Here is an 18962-nt window from a genome sequence, read left to right on the forward strand (position 1 = left end):
AGTCCCAACCCTAACCCAGCCCCCTTTCCCCCAATCCCAGCCCCCCACAGTCCCAACCCAACCCCCCATTCCCAGCCCCCAACAGTCCCAGCCCCTAACCCTGCCCCCGAGCAGCCCCTTCCCCCAGGTAGACCCTGCCCTCCCCAACGCAATTTAACCCCGCCCCCTTCCTCCCCAGCAGCTTCTCCCCCGCCCGCCGAATCCCTCCCCGCACATGCGCGGAGGCCGTCACCCGCCTTTCCCCTCCCGCGCCTGCGCACAGAGCGTCCCTGCCCCTCTCCCCTCCCCCTATCTTGTGCAGGGGGCTGCGGACGCGAGTCATGATGGCGGCGGCCAGGCTGTGAGCCGCGAGAGCCTTTCCCCCGCCCGCCCGCACGCGCGCGCGCCCCCGCCCCTCTCCCGACTCCCCCTCCCCTCCCACGCGCCGAGCGGAGTGAGCGGCCCCGGGGGCCGAGGCGGCGGGAGCGGGTTCGGGTCCGGGTCCGGGAGGCGCAGGCCGCGAGCGCGGGGCGGCCGAGCTCCGGGGCGGCGCCCTCGCCATGCAGATCACCCTGAAAACCCTGCAGCAGCAGACCTTCAAGATCGACATCGACCCCGAGGAGACGGTGCGCGGCGGGCGGGCCGGGGCGGGGAGGCGGCGGGCGGGCGGGCGGAGAGTAGGCCCCTCACCGCGGGGGGGGCAGGAGAGTAGGCCCCTTTGGGGAAGAGGTGGGGGGTGCGGGGAATGGGGGTGTGGGGGTGGCGAGCAGCTGCCCCAGTTGGTGAATAGGGGGGACCCTTTCTGCAGGGCGTGCGTGTCTGTGGGTGGCGTTAGGGTGCCCGTGTGGGGTGACTGGTGCGTCTCTGCTGGGTGAGGCCTGTGTGTGTCTGGTGGGGTTGGTGCCTGTGGGGAGACTTCATTGCCTGCCCTGGGGGGCGGGTTGTAGTGGCTGCACGTCTCTTCTGGGAAGTTTGTGTTTGTGGGGGCGGGGGGGTGTTTTGAGGGGGGGGGTGGCTGTGCTGGGTGTGAATTGAGACCCTGCTTCCCGTAGCAGAAGCGTGTGTGTGTGTGTGTGGGGAGGGGGGGATGATTCTAGTAGTTGCTTTAGAGTTTCAGTTGCAGTGGCTGCTCTGTAGTGGGGGTGCATGTGTGGGGGGGCTCTATTGACAGTCCCAGTGAGTGCTGGGGGACAGGTGCTACTGCAAAGTCCAGTGGGCCTGATGTAGGTGCATTGATATTAAAGAGGGGGGGGGGGAGAGTGTGTGTGTAACTAAAATGAGGGTTAGGTACTTAAACTCTCTCCAACCTTGGCAGTGTGCTACAGTGCCCTTTACACTCAGAGAAGAGTGTGGGTGCAACCTCTTACAGCTAGTTTCCCCATGTTACACCCCATACCTACTGCCATCTTCTAACACCCCACTGGGATTTCAGTGGATCTTCCCCAGGCCTTGCCCATTAGGGCTGGGTAATGAAACCATGGAAAGATCTCTGTGCCTCACTATTTCCCTAGGTCTGATTGTTTAAACACCCCTCCCTCCCCACGAAATTGAGTGTTGTGAAGGGTAGCTGCAGCTTGCTCACAGGGGTGCTTAGGTCTAGACAAGTTGGCTGAGAGAGATTGTGAATGTCTAATTGAAATCTACCCAGCGGAGTCCTTCACAGGCTTAAAACACTAGCCTTTATAATTAATCCCTACCCAGGGAGCTGCTTTCTCTCTTCTTATTTCCCTTCTCCCCTGCTCATCGTATTGAATGAATTGGAGCAGTTCTGAGGTCCTAGGAAACCTCTGCAAAAGGAGAGGATTAGAGGGGGAGGTTTGCCAGCCACACAAGCCATGCATGTGAGACTGCAAAAAGTATTGGCTAGGTTGGGGTGGGGAACCTTTTTTTCTATCGGGGCACTGACCCACATAAAAAATCAGTCGTGGGTCACACAGCCCCGCAGGGGGGTGCAGAGACTCGGGGCTTCCCCTAGGCTCCGGGTTAGGGCCAGATATGAGGGTTTCAGGGTGTGGGACAGGGCTCCAGGCTGGGATGGGGGGGTTGGGTGTGGGGGGATGAGGGCTTCGACTGGTGGGTGCAGGCTCTGGGGTGGGATTGGGGATGAGGGGCTTGGGGTGTAGGAGGGGGCTCTGGGCTGGGGCCAAGGGGTTTGCAGTGCGGGAGCAGGCTCAGGGCTGGGGCAGGGAGTTGGGGTGCGGGCTCCGGGAAGGTGTTAGGGTGTGGGAGGTAGTTCTGACCTGGGGCAGGGGGTGGGGGTGCAGGGTCTGGGAGGGAGTTAGTGTGTGGGAGGGGGTTCCGGCCTAGGGCAGGGAGTTCGGGGTGTGGGCTCCAGCCAGGTGGCACTTACCTCAGATGGCTCCCAGTTGGTGGCACAGCAGGGCTAAGGCAGGCTCCATGCTGCTCCCAGAAGCGGCTGCCATGTCCGACCCTTAGACAGAGGCGCAGCCAGGTGGCTATGTGTGCTGCCCGCAGGTGTTGCCCCTGCAGCTCCCATTGGCCATCGTTCCCGGCCAGTGGGAGCTCTGGAGCTGGCACTGAGGGCGGGGACAGCGTGCGGAGCTTCCCTGATGGCCCCTAGGAGCAGGGGCAGCGGGGACATGCTGGTAGCTTCTGGGAGCTGTGCAGAGCCCACCAGACTTTTAATGGCCTAGCAACCCCAGCTTCCGCCCCACAGTGGGGTGAGCTGGCGCTTGCGGCTCCAGCCCCATGGGATGGTGGGAGGCGCCGAGGCTCAGGGCTTCTGGCCCGTTGCGCAGAAAGTTGCCACACGCCAGTTAAAATGAAGCAGTGGACCGGATCCCCACCCCTGGGCTAGGTGTTGGAGGAGGGGGAAGTAGAGTGGTTTCTCCAATTAACAAACATTGGATCGCTGCATAAGTGTAACTGAGCAAAGAAATTGCTCCAGTAGATATGGGGCTTTGTATACACACAATGATTCAGTAGAATTATGGCTAAAAATATGACAAGATTTTTTGGGTATCTTATGTCAAATTATTTATCATGAAACCATGATCTTGGTAACTCTGCAGCAATAGGGCTGGAGTATTAAAACTAGCAAATTCAGTAGAAACTTGTTGGAAAAAGTATGCCAAACATTAGAACAGTTGATGGTACAGTTGTAATGCCAACTTTATAAAAAACATGCTCATGAGGCCTGTGTTAAAAAAGCAAAATCACCAAATCCTTTAAGTATCAGAGGGGTAGCCGTGTTAGTCTGAATCTGTAAAAAGCAACAGAGGGTCCTGTGGCACCTTTAAGACTAACAGAAGTATTGGGAGCATAAGCTTTCGTGGGTAAGAACCTCACTTCTTCAGATGCAAGTAATGCACGAAAGCTTATGCTCCCAATACTTCTGTTAGTCTTAAAGGTGCCACAAATCCTTTAAAACAGCCTTGTTAATAATTTTGGTTTCAAAGCTGTTTTATTGGTTGGATGTTCCTTTTCAGTCTAATTTTGAAAATGGCCCTTTATAGCACTAAGTGTACTAGTGCCCAAACCAAATGTTAGACTTGTGTTGAATCAAAATGTGTTAACTCCTGGGAGCTTTTGAAACATTACATTTAGTCAATTCACTGTTTCCATGTGCTCAATGCTAAAGGTAGGTTTGATTACTTGGAGCACTGCCCTGTACTGTGACATGGCCAAAAGTATCTAGTTAAGATAGGCTCAGGAAACTTGTTTTAAACCTCCTACTATTCTAGCAATTTATGGCCACTTCTTTAACTTTCTTTATATAAGTCAAGCTTAAAAGAACAAACAAACAAAAACTGATGCTGAGTGCAAAGTAAGAAACACTACAGATTGTCATTAGAAGTATTCAACCATCAGAAGTCTGGAAAATATTTAAGTATACTTTCCACTGAGAACATGAAACAACACTTAATTTACATTTTATATTAAAATAACCCCAAATTCAGTAACAATTTCAGCATTTTGCATAAAATACTGACAATATCTCCCTTATAAAAGAACAGGCTCACATAACCAAATGATTGAGTGTTGTTGCTATGGTCCTGAGTTAGATGCTGGTGTTACTTTTTTTTTTTTTTAAGTACTAGCATGGTCTGAACTTGCACTTTCTAATTACTAGACTTGAAGCAGGACCTGTCTTGTGTCCATGGAGGTACACTTCTGAATTTATCAGGTAGAAACTATAGAAAATCTCATCTGGTATAATACTTGGTTTAAGAAAGTTTTGGCTAAAGGCCTCATGGTTGGAGAAGTTCTGTAGGGTTTGCGTTGAGGGGAAATACTTGCCATGCTTTGTTCTGGCCTCTGGATTTTGGGCAGTCAACTTCTGGAACAAATGTGTAAAGATCATATTTACACCCCTCATTCTCTATGGAAAATTGTTTTGCCAGTTGGAGTCTAAGTTTTGCTGGCTGAATACTTGTAATGCATTCTGGCTGTTTCAGGATGAACAAAAGCTCCTGTTTATATAGTAGTTGGTACTCCTGTTTACTGACAACCTTTGATTGAAATGGTGAATGCACTAGAGGACCACAGGCTGAAATAATTCCCACTACCTGAGACTTTTGCAGTACTGTCTAGCAAAGGAGTTCTTGCCTGTGGCTGAAAGACAGTCATGACAATCCAGAGTTTTTGAAAGGTGTTATGTTGTTGGGAATGCCTAGACCAAGGTGCAGTTGATGTCACCCAGGAATAGCATGCTTCTAAATATACAGCAGTGTTGGGTAAAATGTTCTTAAGCTTCCCTAATATGTTGAATGCTGGCCTCAATAATTCAACCTAGTTAAGTTATGTTTAACTTATATTTTACTAGGCTATTGAACTAAATCTCTCGTTCCAAGCTTAGAGAAATGCCAAAAATGTCACTCTTCTTCCAACAGTGTCTAGTTAACATTGTCTGCATTCTCCTGTGCTAGCATTCTTCAAGGAATGCCTGTTTGTTTAAGAAATGTCTTTTTAAAAAAAGTTGTGGAAGCTATTTTAAAAACAACTTTAGGACAAATTTGGTGTTCATGTTAATTTTAACAGTAAAATATAAATATAACTACCGTATATACTCAATCATAAGCTGGTTCGTTTATAAGCCGACCCCCCCCCCCCAAGATGGATAAGTAAAAATGGAAAATTGTTATGACCCGTTCATAAGCCGACCCTATAATTCAGGGGTCAGCAAACTTTGGCTCCTGAGCCACTTTCCCCATCCCTTCCCACCTTACCTGGAGAGGGCCAGGGGAGCATGTCTGTGGCCTCGCTGGAGCTGCTCCAGCAGGCTGGGCGGCGCGGCCGCGCAGCCTGCATCAGAAAGCCCTGTTCATAACAGATATCTGTGGTGATGTTGAAAGCTGTATTTTAGATGGCACATAGCTTCAGCCTCTCAAATTTTAGCATTACGGAATCTGCTTGGAGGGTAGGTTCTAACAAAGAAGGAATACTGGACATGAAGCAGGTCCCATTGAAGCTGCAATGGGAGGAGGAAGGGGAAAAAGCTACAGTGGGGATATGGTGTTGCATGTAGGGTTTCATTGAGTCAACATCTGTAGTGCTCCATCAAGGATGATATACAGCTCTTGGAGGGTGATAGGAAGAAATGACTACTCTAGCAGGGAAGGGAAGGGAGATTTGGAGGGGTGGGGAGTAAGGCAGCAGGCTTACAGTGAAGGATGTGGGTAAAAACCTGTCAGTCAGAGGAGCACAGAGCCGAGGTAGAATCTGACAAATCTGAAATGCTTTTTCTGTTGATAAGCAACAGAGAGTCCTGTGGCACCTTTAAGACTAACAGATGTATTGGAGCATAAGCTTTCGTGGGTGATGCATCCGACGAAGTGGGCATTCACCCACGAAAGCTTATGCTCCAATACATCTGTTAGTCTTAAAGGTGCCACAGGACTCTCTGTTGCTTTTTACAGATCCAGACTAACATGGCTACCCCTCTGATACTTTTCTGGTGATGTAATCGCAAACACATGTATGCGTGGAATCCCAAAACGTAACTCTGGTTCTTTTCTGAGGTCTGTCTTGTAGTGGTAATGTAAAATTTGTGAATCAGATAATGTTACTAAACCAAATAATCTTTTGGGTGGTTGAAACTTTACAAGTGGATTTATATGCGAGTTTGAGACTGAAAGACATATTGGTCCCATCAGTTTCTAATCTCATCAGTACTTCAAAAGTTTTGCTAAAGTCTGTTTAAAAGCAGTTAATGAAGTGGGAAGGCCACAGCGCTTAAAAGCACAATTCTGCCCTAACTGAAGTCAGTGGCAGTTTTGCCATTGAAATCAACAGGAGTGGCATCAAGCCCTAAACACTTGATTTTTGTGGCAGATAGAACTTGGCATTTGTTCAGTATTCAAGAATAAAATGAGTGATAAATGTAAATTTTCCAAAAATAATCTGCTTGAATTGTCTAAATTTTAGACTTGCCCTTAGTTTTAACAGATCACCTTGTGAGTAGATCTACACTACAAGCACTACGGTGGCACAGATCACCACTGTGTAGACACTTAGGCCTGGTCTACACTAACCCCCCAATTCGAACTAAGGTACGCAACTTCAGCTATGTGAATAACGTAGCTGAAGTCGACGTACCTTAGTTTGAACTTACCGCGGTCCAGATGCGGCAGGCAGGCTCCCCCGTCGACTCCGCGTACTCCTCGCGCTGAGCAGGATTACCGGAGTCGACGGCGAGCACTTCTGGGTTCGATTGCCTGCCGCCGAACCAGCGCGTAAGTATAGACAAGCCCTTAGTGACAGAAGGTGTTAGCTAGGTTGATCAAAATGTTAGGTTTAGGCCAAGCCTAAGGTTTGGGAGTATCCCTATTCATCCATTCATCTATCTTAACTTGTCATTAGCTCTTTCCTAAACATTGTCACCAGCTGCCAGTGCTATAGTATGTTTTACGCATGCTAGCGTGGAAGGGCACGCTTCTTGACTCAACAGCCAAGTTGTGGTGTTATGACATAAAAGTAAATACTGCAGTTCTGCTACTTTCATTTCTTATGGTGTGCTAGAAAAGTCAAGCATTTTCTTTCCATTCCAATAAATCTTCAAAGGGAAAAGTTGGCAATTTTAAACCAAAAGGGAATATAATGTGGCATGCTGAAACTGAAGCTGTGCTGCTGAATAGAGCCTCTTATGCGACCGATCTAATGTAATGTCATTTTTTTAAAAAGACTTCAGAGGCTATCTTAGCAATTACAGGCTAAGAAGCCTAACTTCATTACCAGGTAAATTGGTTGAAACTGAGTAGAGAACAAAATTATCAGACACATAGATGAACACAATGCATTGGGGAAAAGTCAACATGGCTTTTGCAAAGGGAAATCATGCCTCACCAATCTATTAGAATTCTTTGAGGGTATCAACAAGCTTGTGGACAAAGGGTTATCTAGTGGATATAGTGTACCTGGACTTTCAGAAAGCCTTTGACAGGGTCCCACGCCAAAAACTCTTAAGCAAAGTAAGCAGTCATGGGATAAGAGGGAAGGTCCAGTCATGGATCAGTAAAACATTAAAAAGATGGTAATCAAAAGGTAGGAATAAATGGTCAGTTTAAACAATGGAGAGAGTTAAATAGCGGAGTCCTCCAAAGAGCTGGACAGGGACCTGTGCTATTCAACAATAATCTTGAAAAGTGGGTAAACAGGTGGCAAATTTTGCAGCTGATACAAAATTACTCAAGATAGATCCAAAGCTGACTGCAGAGAGTTAAAGGGATCTCACTAACTGGGTGACTGGACGACAAAATGGCAGATGAAATTCAATGTTGATATATGTAAAGTAGTGCATATTGGAAATCATCCCAACTATACATACAAAATGATAATATCTAAATTAGCTATTACCACTCAAGAAAGAGATCTTGGAGTCATCGTGGATAGTTCTTTGAAAACATCTGCTCAATGTGTAACGCCAGTCAAAAAAGATAAGGTTAGAAACCATTAGAAAAGGGATAGATAATAAGACAGAAAATATCTGCATGCTGTGTGCAGTTCTGGTCGTCTCATCTCAGAAAAGATATTAGAATTGGAAAAGGTACAGAGAAGGGCAATGAAGATTATTAAGAGCAGGCCTACACAACTCGTAAAGCAGCGTGGGCCATATTACTCCAAAGAAAACAGCTGAGGGCCGAAACCCACCTCCCCCAGCGTCGCCCAGCCCCCCCGAAACCCCCCCCCCCCACCCCAGTGCTGCCCAGCCCCACGGAAACAGCCCCGCGGAAACAACCCCTCCTTCCCCAGCGCCGCCCCGCCGAAACAGCGGTATTGAACCTTGGTAATATGTTATAGCTGGCCCGTAAGGTAGTATAATTAAAGTAAAAGAAAAATGTCTTTTTGCTAGAAGTAGAATAAGATCTTCCCCCCACTTTGTAATCAATTGCCCTGTTGAGTTAATGAGGTGTGAATGAGGAAGGCAGGCACCTCCAGACAGCTGCAACCCTTGGAGAGGGGCTGGGAGCCAGACCAAGAACAATCAAACTTGTCAAGTGGTCTGACTAGAGAAGAGCAGACATACTGATGGCCTAGGGGGTTAGAAGCAAGCACCTTCCTTCGGGAACACCCTCTTTGCAGCATTGGGACAACCCCCAGCCCAGAGAAAAGCAGCAAAAAGAACCAATTTTTATGAGAGACAAGATCAGTAGAACAGGTCAGCCACTGGCTTGCTGCTCGCCTCCTCCCCCCCCCCCCCCCCCCCCCCCCCCCCCCCCCCCCCCCCCCCCCCCCGTCGCCAGCTCACCTGCCTGCCCTCTGCTGGCCTCTTACCTTCTGCCGCTGCCCCCTGCCGCTGGCTCACCCTCACTGCCCACCTGCCAGCCAGCTGTTGGCTGGCCCCACCCCACCGCTTGCCTACTCACCCACTGCGGGCCGTATGCTGTGCAGGCCTGATTAAGAGTATGGAACAGCTTCCATAAGAGGAGAGATTAAAAAGATTGAGACTCTTCATCTTAGAAAAGAGAGGACTAAGGAGGGAGATAAGAGGTCTATAAAATCACTAACTGTAGAAAAAGTGAATAAGAAAGTGTTATTGATCCCTTCATATAGCACAAGAACCAGGGGTCACCAAATCCCTCTTTTATTGATTTCCTCTGAAGCATTTGGCTCTGTCCACCCTCAGTGGAAGATGGGATACTGGGCTAGATGGACCATTGGTCTGACCCAGTGTGGCCAGTGGATCGTTACAACTAAGTCTGCAACATACCTTCTAGTTTCAATGACTTAATTTCATTTTCTAGTACCAGCAGGAACCACTACGCCCAAAGTCACCTAACTTCTTTATTTTTAGGTAATATAAATTCATATGGGTTGGCAGACTAGTCATTAGTTTTAAGCCCTATGTTGTTTTGACTTTACTGCTTTGGGATTTAACTTCTCTTGAGAAACTAGCAGTAAGCTGGTGAGGGGAGGGAGGGAAGGGAAGGGGTTGAGTAAGGGCAGGTCTTCACTACAGGGGGGAGGTCGATTTAAGATATGCAAATTCAGCTACGTGAATAGCGTAGCTGAATTCGACGTATCGGAGCCGACTTACCCCGCTGTGAGGACGGCGGCAAAATCGACCTCCGCGGCTCCCAGTTGACGGCGCTTACTCCCACCTCCGCTGGTGGAGTAAGAGCGTCGATTCAGGGATCGATTGTCGCGTCCCGACGAGACGCAATAATTTGATCCCCGGGAGATCGATTTCTACCCGCCGATTCAGGCGGGTAGTGTAGACCTAGCCAAAGATATTGGAGCTGAAGTTCCAGCTACCATTCAATAAACAATTGAGGCCTTGGCTATCAAGGTAGGCTTTTTTTCATTACCTGCTTGGTTTTGTCAGTGTCCTTTTTGAGATCCTTCTTTCCTTTTTCTCTGTTGCTGCAATTTCCCCTCTGGCTGAGGAAGATTAGTGGTGGATACTCTGTCTACACTGAAGTCATGAGTGATTTGCAGCTAGTGTAGATATACTTGCACCAGCTTTAATCTTGGCAGCTCACTAAACGTATTGCAGTGAGGACCTGATGGCGCAGGCTTCACAAGCCTGCCTGACCCCTGGGTGCGTATTTGCACTGGTAGCCTGCGTTGCTGCACGTCCTTCTGTAGTACCTGAAATGAGTATTTGGTCCTCAACTTTGAAGTGTTCCTATTAGACTACTGGACCAGCACCTCATCCTCTTAATTGTTGTTTCTTCCCCTTCAACAAGTGTGTGAGTGTGCTGTTGCAGAAGTGTGGTAGTTGGGCCAAGTAATCCACCATCTATGCAGCCTCTCTTACAACTAATGAAATTGTTGCATCCAAATTAGCTGTGGAGTAAAGGTAGTGATTGGTTGAGTTACCTACCTCTGATACCACAATGGTCTAGGACTCTTGGCATGGCATTATTCTAAACAAAAAATGTTTCCATCCTGCTTGTAGCTGTTTCCATCATTTAATACAATATCAACAGACTTTCTAGGCTTCAGAGTGATAATCTTGGATCTCATTATGTAGAGACCATGGTGCAAAATTCTTGTGATATAGTCTCTAAACTAATTAATTGCTTGAAACTGTCTCTAAAAACTGTCATGAAGGTCTTGTTAACTCTCAACAATAAGGGTATGTCTACACTACAAGCACTACAGCAGCACAGCTGCAGCTATGCTGTTGTAGTGCACATACTACAGGAACAGAAGGGATTTTTCTGTTGCTGTCCCCATCTTCCTCCCCCTCCCCACGGTAGCTACATTGATGGAAGAAAGTGCATATTTCTTGAGGACTCAATTAAATCTTGCTAGGTGAGGTAGGGGGTTGTGCCAGGAAAATGCCTACTGCACTAGTAGCCTCATTTAACTGAAGTGTGAGGGTTAATGGATTTCAAGTGTGGGTTAGAAGGAGAAGTAGATGTTATGTACAGACAGGAGGAAAAAGTGCAAGATCAGCTTCCTTCAAACATCTCAAACTGTCAAGCCTAAAAATGGGCACAAGAATAAAAGTGCTGAACACTCTATAATGTGGAGTTGCTGTGTTTGCTCTCTTAGATTTCTATCACCACTATTTCACATGTCAAACCTTCTCTCACAGCTTTACAGTAGCGAAAGAGAAGATCCCTTTGTTTAGAAGTAGATATGAATCTAAAATTAAACTTCCATAATTGTGAAGAACAGTTGAAAGGCATCCTTCCCTCTATACACCTATTTTTGTCCTTTGTGGCTTTCTCCACCCCAAATATGTGGTTCATTCACAAGTTACTTTTCCAGACATGCTAGCAGAAACACAAGAATGATCTGCCTATGAGGGGACTAATGTTCACATTGGTTGGAGGAAAAATGTTCTTATGAAGCTGTGCAGAATTCAAACCTGTCTATTTTCCTTTTCTAGGCAAGAAGATGTACTTACATGTCCTTCATCCCTGATGTCTTTTATCACTTTTCAGTTGCTATGTGGCATCTTGTTTCCCCTTTAAAGGCTAGTTACATTGCTCCTTTAACTGCTACTGCACAAATAGTTGGGGAAGCTGCGAAGTGTAAGGGCCTTACTTACAACATTCAAAAACCAGTCAGAGAACACTTCAACCTCCCTGGTCACTCGATTACAGACCTCAGTCACACTACTCCAACAAAAAAACCTCAAAAACAGACTCCAATGAGAAACTGCAGAATTGAAATTAATTTGCAAACTGGACACCATTAAATTAGGCTTGAATAAAGACTGGGAGTGGATGAGTAATTACACAAAGTAAAACCTATTTCCCCATGCTGTTTCCCCCCCTACTGTTACTCACACCTTCTTGTCAACTGTTGGAAATGGGCCATCCTGATTATCACTAAAAAATGTTTTTTTCCCCTCCTGCTGATAATATCCCACCGTAACTGATTACTCTCGGTGTAGTTAGTATGGCAACACCCATTTTTTCATGTCCCCTGTGTGTATATATATCTTCCTACTGTATTTTCCACTACATGCATTGGATGAAGTGGGTTTTAGCTCACGAAAGTTTATGCTCAAATAAATTTGTTAGTCTCTAAGGTGCCACAAGTACTCCTCATTCTTTTTACTTTGCTTCTTGATACTCAGTGGATGACTGCAAAAATAGTAACTTCAAAATTCTACACTGTCAGAATAAACATTTAGTAGTGTAATTTTTTGCTTCATAATTTGTCATGCTTTCCCCCAAATTAAGATCTGTGGGCAAGGTGAGACATCCTTTTGAGAAGTCAAACTTGTATTTTTCTGTAAAGCACATTTTGCTTTTATTTGGAAATTCTGTTTGCTTCCAGTCTTATAGCCACAGTTTGAGTTCTCAGGCTAGGGAAGGGTAAAATCCAGTTCTCTTTGGTTTTCTAATCCTCAGTATTCTGTGGAATTTCTTAATATAAATATATTGTATTCCATAAGTCTTCATTAAGGGAATGTTAAGACTGCATGAAATGCCAGAATATGCTCACCACTAATTTTGTTCAGATACATTACAATGTGGCCTTATAGGATTATTTATTATCTCTGAAGTACTGGGGACTCTCAGCTATTTTATAACCATACATGTTTACATCCTCTCTAATAATTTTGTATGCCTACCCTAACTTCTTAAACTATACATGTGGATTTTTTTTTTTTAATTTTTGTATTTTATATTATACTCCTTTCTATGATCACACCTTTCCTTGGACGAAGTTCAGAGCATGAGCAATTAACTATCAAGCTAACTTTACTACAGACTTTTGGGGGCTATGTGCTAACAAATGAAACAGAAATGTTCAATGAATATTGCTGTTCGTTATTTGGGAAAAAGTCCAGGTGATGTAGTTGTATCATATAATGACGCTTTCTATTCCAGTAGTAATTCATGAGGATGTTAAACAGCTGCTACTAAAGTTAGATATTTATAAATCAGCAGGTCCAGATAATTTGCATCCAAGAGTTTAGAAGAGCTGGCTGAGGAGCTTGCTGACCCATTACTGTTGATTTTGCTAAGGTGAACATTTTGGGAATGTAGACCAGTGCTTTGAAAAATTTACCAGACCTACCTGTGAGAGGTCTAAACTGTCTACCCAGATACGCTCAAGGTCTAGCAGTGAGAAATCCAGTTGCATTTCTCTTTTCTTCTGTCCTGCTGTGCCAATCCCCCACAAACTTTCAGGTATTGGGAAGGCAAATAGAAACTTGACTCTTTATCTCGTGTATCAGCTTTTGGCTAGCAGGTGTCTGAAATCTCAAATCTACCCCTGCTTCTGCTGAAAGAAGAAATCTTACACCCACCTTAGTCTTGACTACTGGGCAAATAGACCTCTGTTCTACCCCATTTCCTGGGTTCTGGGTGTGTTTTTAGCCTTTTCTCTCTCAAATAACTTCAGTGCTTGCCTGTAATGCTCAGAGCTTTTTCCTGTCATCAGCAGAGTGAAGTTGATGTGACTCTTACTTGTGTGGCTTCATTCCTGCCCATAGGGTTTTTGAAAATGAGAATTGAAACTTATGTTAATTTCCCCTTGATATTGCTTGAGAAATCTATGGACAGCAATATCACTGCAGCTGCTTCTCTGCATCTGAAGAAGTGGTTTTTTTACACACGAAAGCTTATGCCCAAATAAATCTGTTAGTCTTTAAGGTGCCACCGGACTCCTCCTTGTTTTTGTGGATACAGACTAACATGGCTACCCCTCTGATTCTCTGCAAACTGTGAGGGAAGAACTGCATTAGTTTAAATTTGGTACACCTGCAAAAGCATAGCTTCACAAACAGAAGTCTAGAAGCTTTTAAAAGAAAACTATTTGGGTTAGTCTTCCCTTCCCCACCCCCCATATGCTTATCAGGGACAGAATCCTATTTCCTACTGGCAAATGGACTTTAAAGTCCTGGTATTGTCTCAGTATTACTGGTATGAGAGCATGGCAGAAACATCAAAACTAGTGAACCAGGTTGGGTTAATAGAACTTTTGTTCTCTTTCTCACTAAATTGCCATGTCTCTAAATGCAACTGTCAAGGCAGTTTGCTATTCTGCTCCTGGTCCAGAGGTATTATATAAATTGAGGATAAATAAAACCTGGCGTCCCATGTAAAAGGCCTTACTGTAAAGTAGGCTAATGTCAACCAAGACGGTTTTTGATACTTCTACTAAAAGCTGGAGCTAGGTGTCCCCTTACCAGTGAAGTTGTCTTAGGTTGTCTTCACTAGAAATGCTGCAGCTGCTCCTCTGTAGTGCTTGTTACAGTGACGAGAGGGGTTCTCCCATTTTTGTACTTAACTCCCCTCCCCAAGAGGCAGTAGCATCAACCTAACGCTGTCTACACTAGAGGAAAGGTTGGCTTAACTCTCTCTCTCAGGAGCATAGATTTTTCACACCTTTGAGCGATGTAGCTGGGTTGACTTAACTTTTTAGTGTAGACCTTGCCTTGCACTAATACTGATTATTTTAGTGATCAGTGAGATGTTGGTCCATTGTCTTTTAGTATTCTTGGTGGAGGGGAATAAAACCTGTTATATTAGCCTGAAGTGGTAAACTGACCATCAGTCAGTTTGTTTCTTGATCTAGCAGCGATGGCATGGGCTGACTTTGAACACACACTATATAGCAATCATCACAGTGCAAATATCCCTTTCAAAGGCTAGACGGCAATGCTTGAGAACCAGAACGTGGACACTAGTCCACTGGTTTGTGTTCAAAGTGAAATACAAAAAAAAGTATAAAATGCTTTGGTTTAAATGTTTTGTGAGCAACCTATAGAACTTTATAAGATGGGTAAGAACTTTGTATATGCTTTGAATCCACTGATACTGTACTTAACAATCCATTTGAACTGGAAGCTGCTGCTTCAGGCGTTGTTGTCTTAGCGTGTGCGCAACGTGCCTCAGGTAGTACGTGACCAGGATTCACCACCAAATTTGGTCTGCTGGTTGATCATTAGCTGGGCTGGGTACCGATGAGGAGTGTGCCATAAACGCTGATCCGTCCCTCCCCCCGCTGCAGTAACTGTGGATCAAACGGTGGTAGAAAAAACAAATGAAGTGAATATTCCCAGCATATGGAATTAAATAAAACCAGACATCCCTTTTAAATATTTAACATTTGTAATAACAAAAGTGATTACTTTAAAACCGTCTACCAGCCCCACTTAAGAGCTAGAGTCAGACAGGCCATTAACGTAATTTTTGTCCACACTGAGTATCTTGCACTGATTTAGTTGCAAAGTAAAAACTCAGTGTAATCAGAGTCTTAGTTTGAATATAGATGGTTGCCTGGGACTCTCGCTGAACTTTGTAGCAGCACTGTAAAATGCAATTTTTAAATCAGTAGTTGACTTATTATTTACCAAGGATTCATCCTGGGAAGCTCTTGGATGTGTGCTAGGTATTTTTATTTGTGACAAGGAACATGACAGTTCCCACCAGACTAAAACTTTTTGCTTTTAAAAAGTCACAAGTGAGATTACAGAAAACAAGTAACCACTACTTCTGTGAGACCTGTGAACAATTTGAGGTCACTTTACTGCTGCAGAGTCATCACCAAACCTCTGGGAATGGTGACAGTTCAGTTTAGTGGTAGTGCAGAAACAAACAGTGGGTTGGCTAGTAGGAAACTTATTTTAAGTTTCTAAAATGGTGTTCTAAATAGGGGAGAGCAAAAAATCTATTAAAGCATAGCTTGCAAACTTACATCTGCAAAGCAGTTTGTTACTCTGTACTGTCCCTCGCTTATGACCTAAGTTCCCTGTAAGCTGTGCAGCTGTGCCGCAGACTATTTAGTGACACGCAGGTGCTCAGGGAACCCACCCGGGAAATGGCCGGGGGAGGGGTGCTCCTCCACCAGCCCCAACCTGCCGCTGGGGCGGCCCTTCAGCCTCAACTATGCTGCAGCCCAGACCTGCTGTGGATGGGGCGCCCCTACCCCGATCTGGCCGGGATGCCGCGGCCCGGACCCAGCTGCTGCTGGGGCCTTATTGGAAATCCTGGGAGGTGGGTGGCCCAGCCCAGACGTGGCGACCCAGCCCGAACGCGGGCGGCCCTGCCCGGCCCTGTCGTGGGGTGCCCCTCCCCAAACCCAGCCCCGGCCCAGACCTGTCATGGCCGGGGTACCTATCCCTGAACCAAGCCCTGGCTGGATCTGCAGGGGCTGGGGGAAGGCACCTATCCTTTGGCCCCAGCCCTGGAGCTGCTGCGGTGGGAGAGGCGCCTCTCCCTCCCAGCCCAGGTGCTGCTGCGGGGAGAGAGGGCCGGGGGGAGTCCTCTCTCCATGCTGTAGCCTCGGAGCACCCTCCTATACCCCAAACCCCTCATCCTTGTCCCTACCCCAGAGCCCACACCCCCAAGCGGAGCCCTCTCACCCCTGCACCCCAATCCTCTGCCCCAGCCCTGAGCCCCCTCCCACACCCCAAACCTCTTGGCCCCAACCCCACCACATGAATTTTGTTTTGTGCATCGATATGAAGGTGATGTGTCACACATCACCTCCATATTGATGCACATAAATTAGAGGGAAAAATTAGAGGGAACACTGCTTATGACTTGCAAAAAGAAATCCCTGTAGGTTGAAAGGCTTCAGCTGAAAGCTGATGTTAAAAACAACAACAAAAAGTTTGAGGGGGAAAATCTGTTGATGCACTCCAGCTTTCTGCCTTTCACAACTCCAATTACTGCTGCACTTTCCTACAACTTGAATAGCAAACTGAACTTTGAAATTTGGTTTGTAAATAGTGCTCATTTGACATGTGCACAATCAGTTTACAATTTTTTTTGAATAAATAAGCATGCTTTGTATATAGGCATCTAAGATTTTTATTGGATCCTAATGATACAGTGCTCCCCCTCAAAAATCACAATGCCCATTTTCTCTGCCTAGACTGACAGTCAAGGCATTGCTGTTCTTAGGCGTCCGCTGGGTGTAGTGTTTGTATGCGTTTGTATGCTGATGCCTGTAAGTGTCTATTGAAACACAGCTGCCTGTAAACTGTCTCATCCTCGACCTGAGGGAATTGTGAATCATGTGGATTTTTAGGGTCTTCAAAATCTTTGATTGGTCTGTGCAGTATAGGTTTTCATTTGAAAAGATATGAGTTCCTAGCCATCAAGTGTCAAGAGAGCCATCACAAGCAAAAGATACCTGCCCCACTAGCTTTGTAGAAACTGTGTCCAGCCAAACAATACATAGAAAGATATGAACTTGGCTCTACCACCTTCATTAATCTTACTGTCATCAGTACAGCCTATTGGAACTACTTAAATGCCAACTGCATTAAGCATGGGCAATTTCTCTTAAAAATAAACCAAACTTCATAATGCCATTTTTAAGGTTGCAGGGTGAAAGCCAGAATGCAAAAGGTAAAGCGGTAATGTGACCATTTTGCACAGCCTGTGTATTATACGTTTAATTCTTAAGAAGAAAACAGGAATAAAAAGGACATGTTTACTGTGAGTTACTGTAATGTTGCTTTAGGAACCTTAACTCTTGCATTTCCTGACTTTCTACTTAGCATTAACAGCATTTTTACCTTGTGTAAAACATTCAACTTCTATATCTTCAGAGCAACTAGGTGCAGATGATAAATGAGCATCCCTGAGGGTGTTGGAGGCTGTGGAGCTAATGGGGAGAATCCTTTGCTTACTCTATAGTGAAGTCACTAGACCATTAGAGCTGAGTTAAAATCAGCAATGCATTAAATATAAGAACTAGATTTGTTGCAAACTATTACAGTGGTAAGTGGGTGAGGTGCTTCTTTCAAAAGCGTCAAAATCCAGGTTTTCAGGATGTTTAAATTTGCTGATTGGAAGAATTCCCATACTATTACTTCATCTCCAGTTGGGGACTTGAAGGATTCAAGGGCTATTACGTGCTATAAGTTCTACCTTAATCAGTGGTATGTGTGAGGGGCATCCCCTCAGTCTGCATGACTCTTCTGTCTAATCATAAGAGCTGTCAGCTGTGGAAGAGGCCAGTAGCTACCTTGTTACAGTCCCTCTAAACTTCCCTAGCTGAATGAAATCAGTTTGCTATGAAATAATTTGTGTAAGGCCTGCCCTTCACTTAAAAGCTAGGTTGACATAGCTATTGCGTTCATGGATGTGAAAAAGTCACCCCCCCCAAAGCTGTAGCTATAGTAAGCTAACCCTCAGTATAGATGTGGCTAGGTTGACAGAAGAATTCTTCAGTTGACCTAGCTATCATTGCTCAGTGAGGTAAATTACCTATAGCGATGGAAAAGCCCCTTCCTTCGTTGTAGGAAGTGCCTACGCTGCGGTATTACAGTGGTATAGTTGTCTACATTACAGCTACTACAGCAGCACATGGCCTAAGTATTAAAAGGATGGAACTCTGAGCAGTGGAGAAACACTTCTCGGTCCTCAAGAGTTGATAGCTGTATTTGGCTGCTAGATTGGGTGGAGTCAAGCGTTGCTCTTTGAAAAGGGGTTATATAGAATGCTTACTCAGCAGGCTGGATATCTGCCTGGTTGGTGTGTGCTTTGAGAACAGTGGTCATAAGGTTATGGATGTTTCTTTAGTTGTCCTGCTGCCTCTTTAACATTGCTTGCTTTTCAAATGTACAAGTCAGTTTAAGTTTTCACTTCGTCCCCTAATCTGCTGGTACTGCTGAGCAACTGGTCTGTTTGTCTCATCTCTACTCAAAGATTTAACTTTGTAGCTCTTAGTGAAACTTGAGTTGCTTAATATTTCTGTGATCAAATGGCTTAATATAAAATTGAGTCATAAATAATTAAACATGATTATAGAATCAGTGGCAACCATGACACAGGTCTAGCATTACTCATAAGCCCTCTGCAGGTGAGGAGAGTCTTGGCTTGATAGTCCAAAAGACCAGGGGAGTTTACAGTTGCAGAAACTAATTATAGCTGGAATGTCTTAAGGAATTTACTTCTGTTTCTAGTAGAAGTCTGTTGGTTTCTGTACTGAATACATTTTGTGACAGATTACACCTGTACTGACTTGGTAACAGCAGAAAAACTTCTAATTCTGGTTATTTTTCTGAGAGAAACAACCACTTTAAACTTAAGTAAATGTAAAAAGCAACAGAGGGTCCTGTGGCACCTTTGAGACTAACAGAAATATTGGGA

General features: G+C 45.4%; 1 protein-coding gene across 2 annotated transcripts in view; it reads left to right on the top strand.

Annotated features, from left to right (window-relative positions):
- The first annotated feature begins 470 nt into the window (after window positions 1–470).
- The window catches only part of RAD23B (RAD23 homolog B, nucleotide excision repair protein), a 58417-nt gene continuing 39925 nt past the window's right edge, over window positions 471–18962 (top strand). For both annotated transcript variants that reach the window (XM_024203249.3, XM_024203258.3), the window contains exon 1: window positions 471–605. In XM_024203249.3, the coding sequence (XP_024059017.1) occupies window positions 540–605 (66 nt within the window). In that variant the 5' untranslated portion in view covers window positions 471–539. The remainder of the gene's footprint in view (window positions 606–18962) is intronic.

This window comes from Terrapene carolina, unplaced genomic scaffold (assembly GCF_002925995.2).
Source record: "Terrapene carolina triunguis isolate 2854851 unplaced genomic scaffold, T_m_triunguis-2.0 Scaffold94, whole genome shotgun sequence".
In the NCBI taxonomy this organism is placed as follows: Eukaryota; Metazoa; Chordata; order Testudines; family Emydidae; genus Terrapene; species Terrapene triunguis.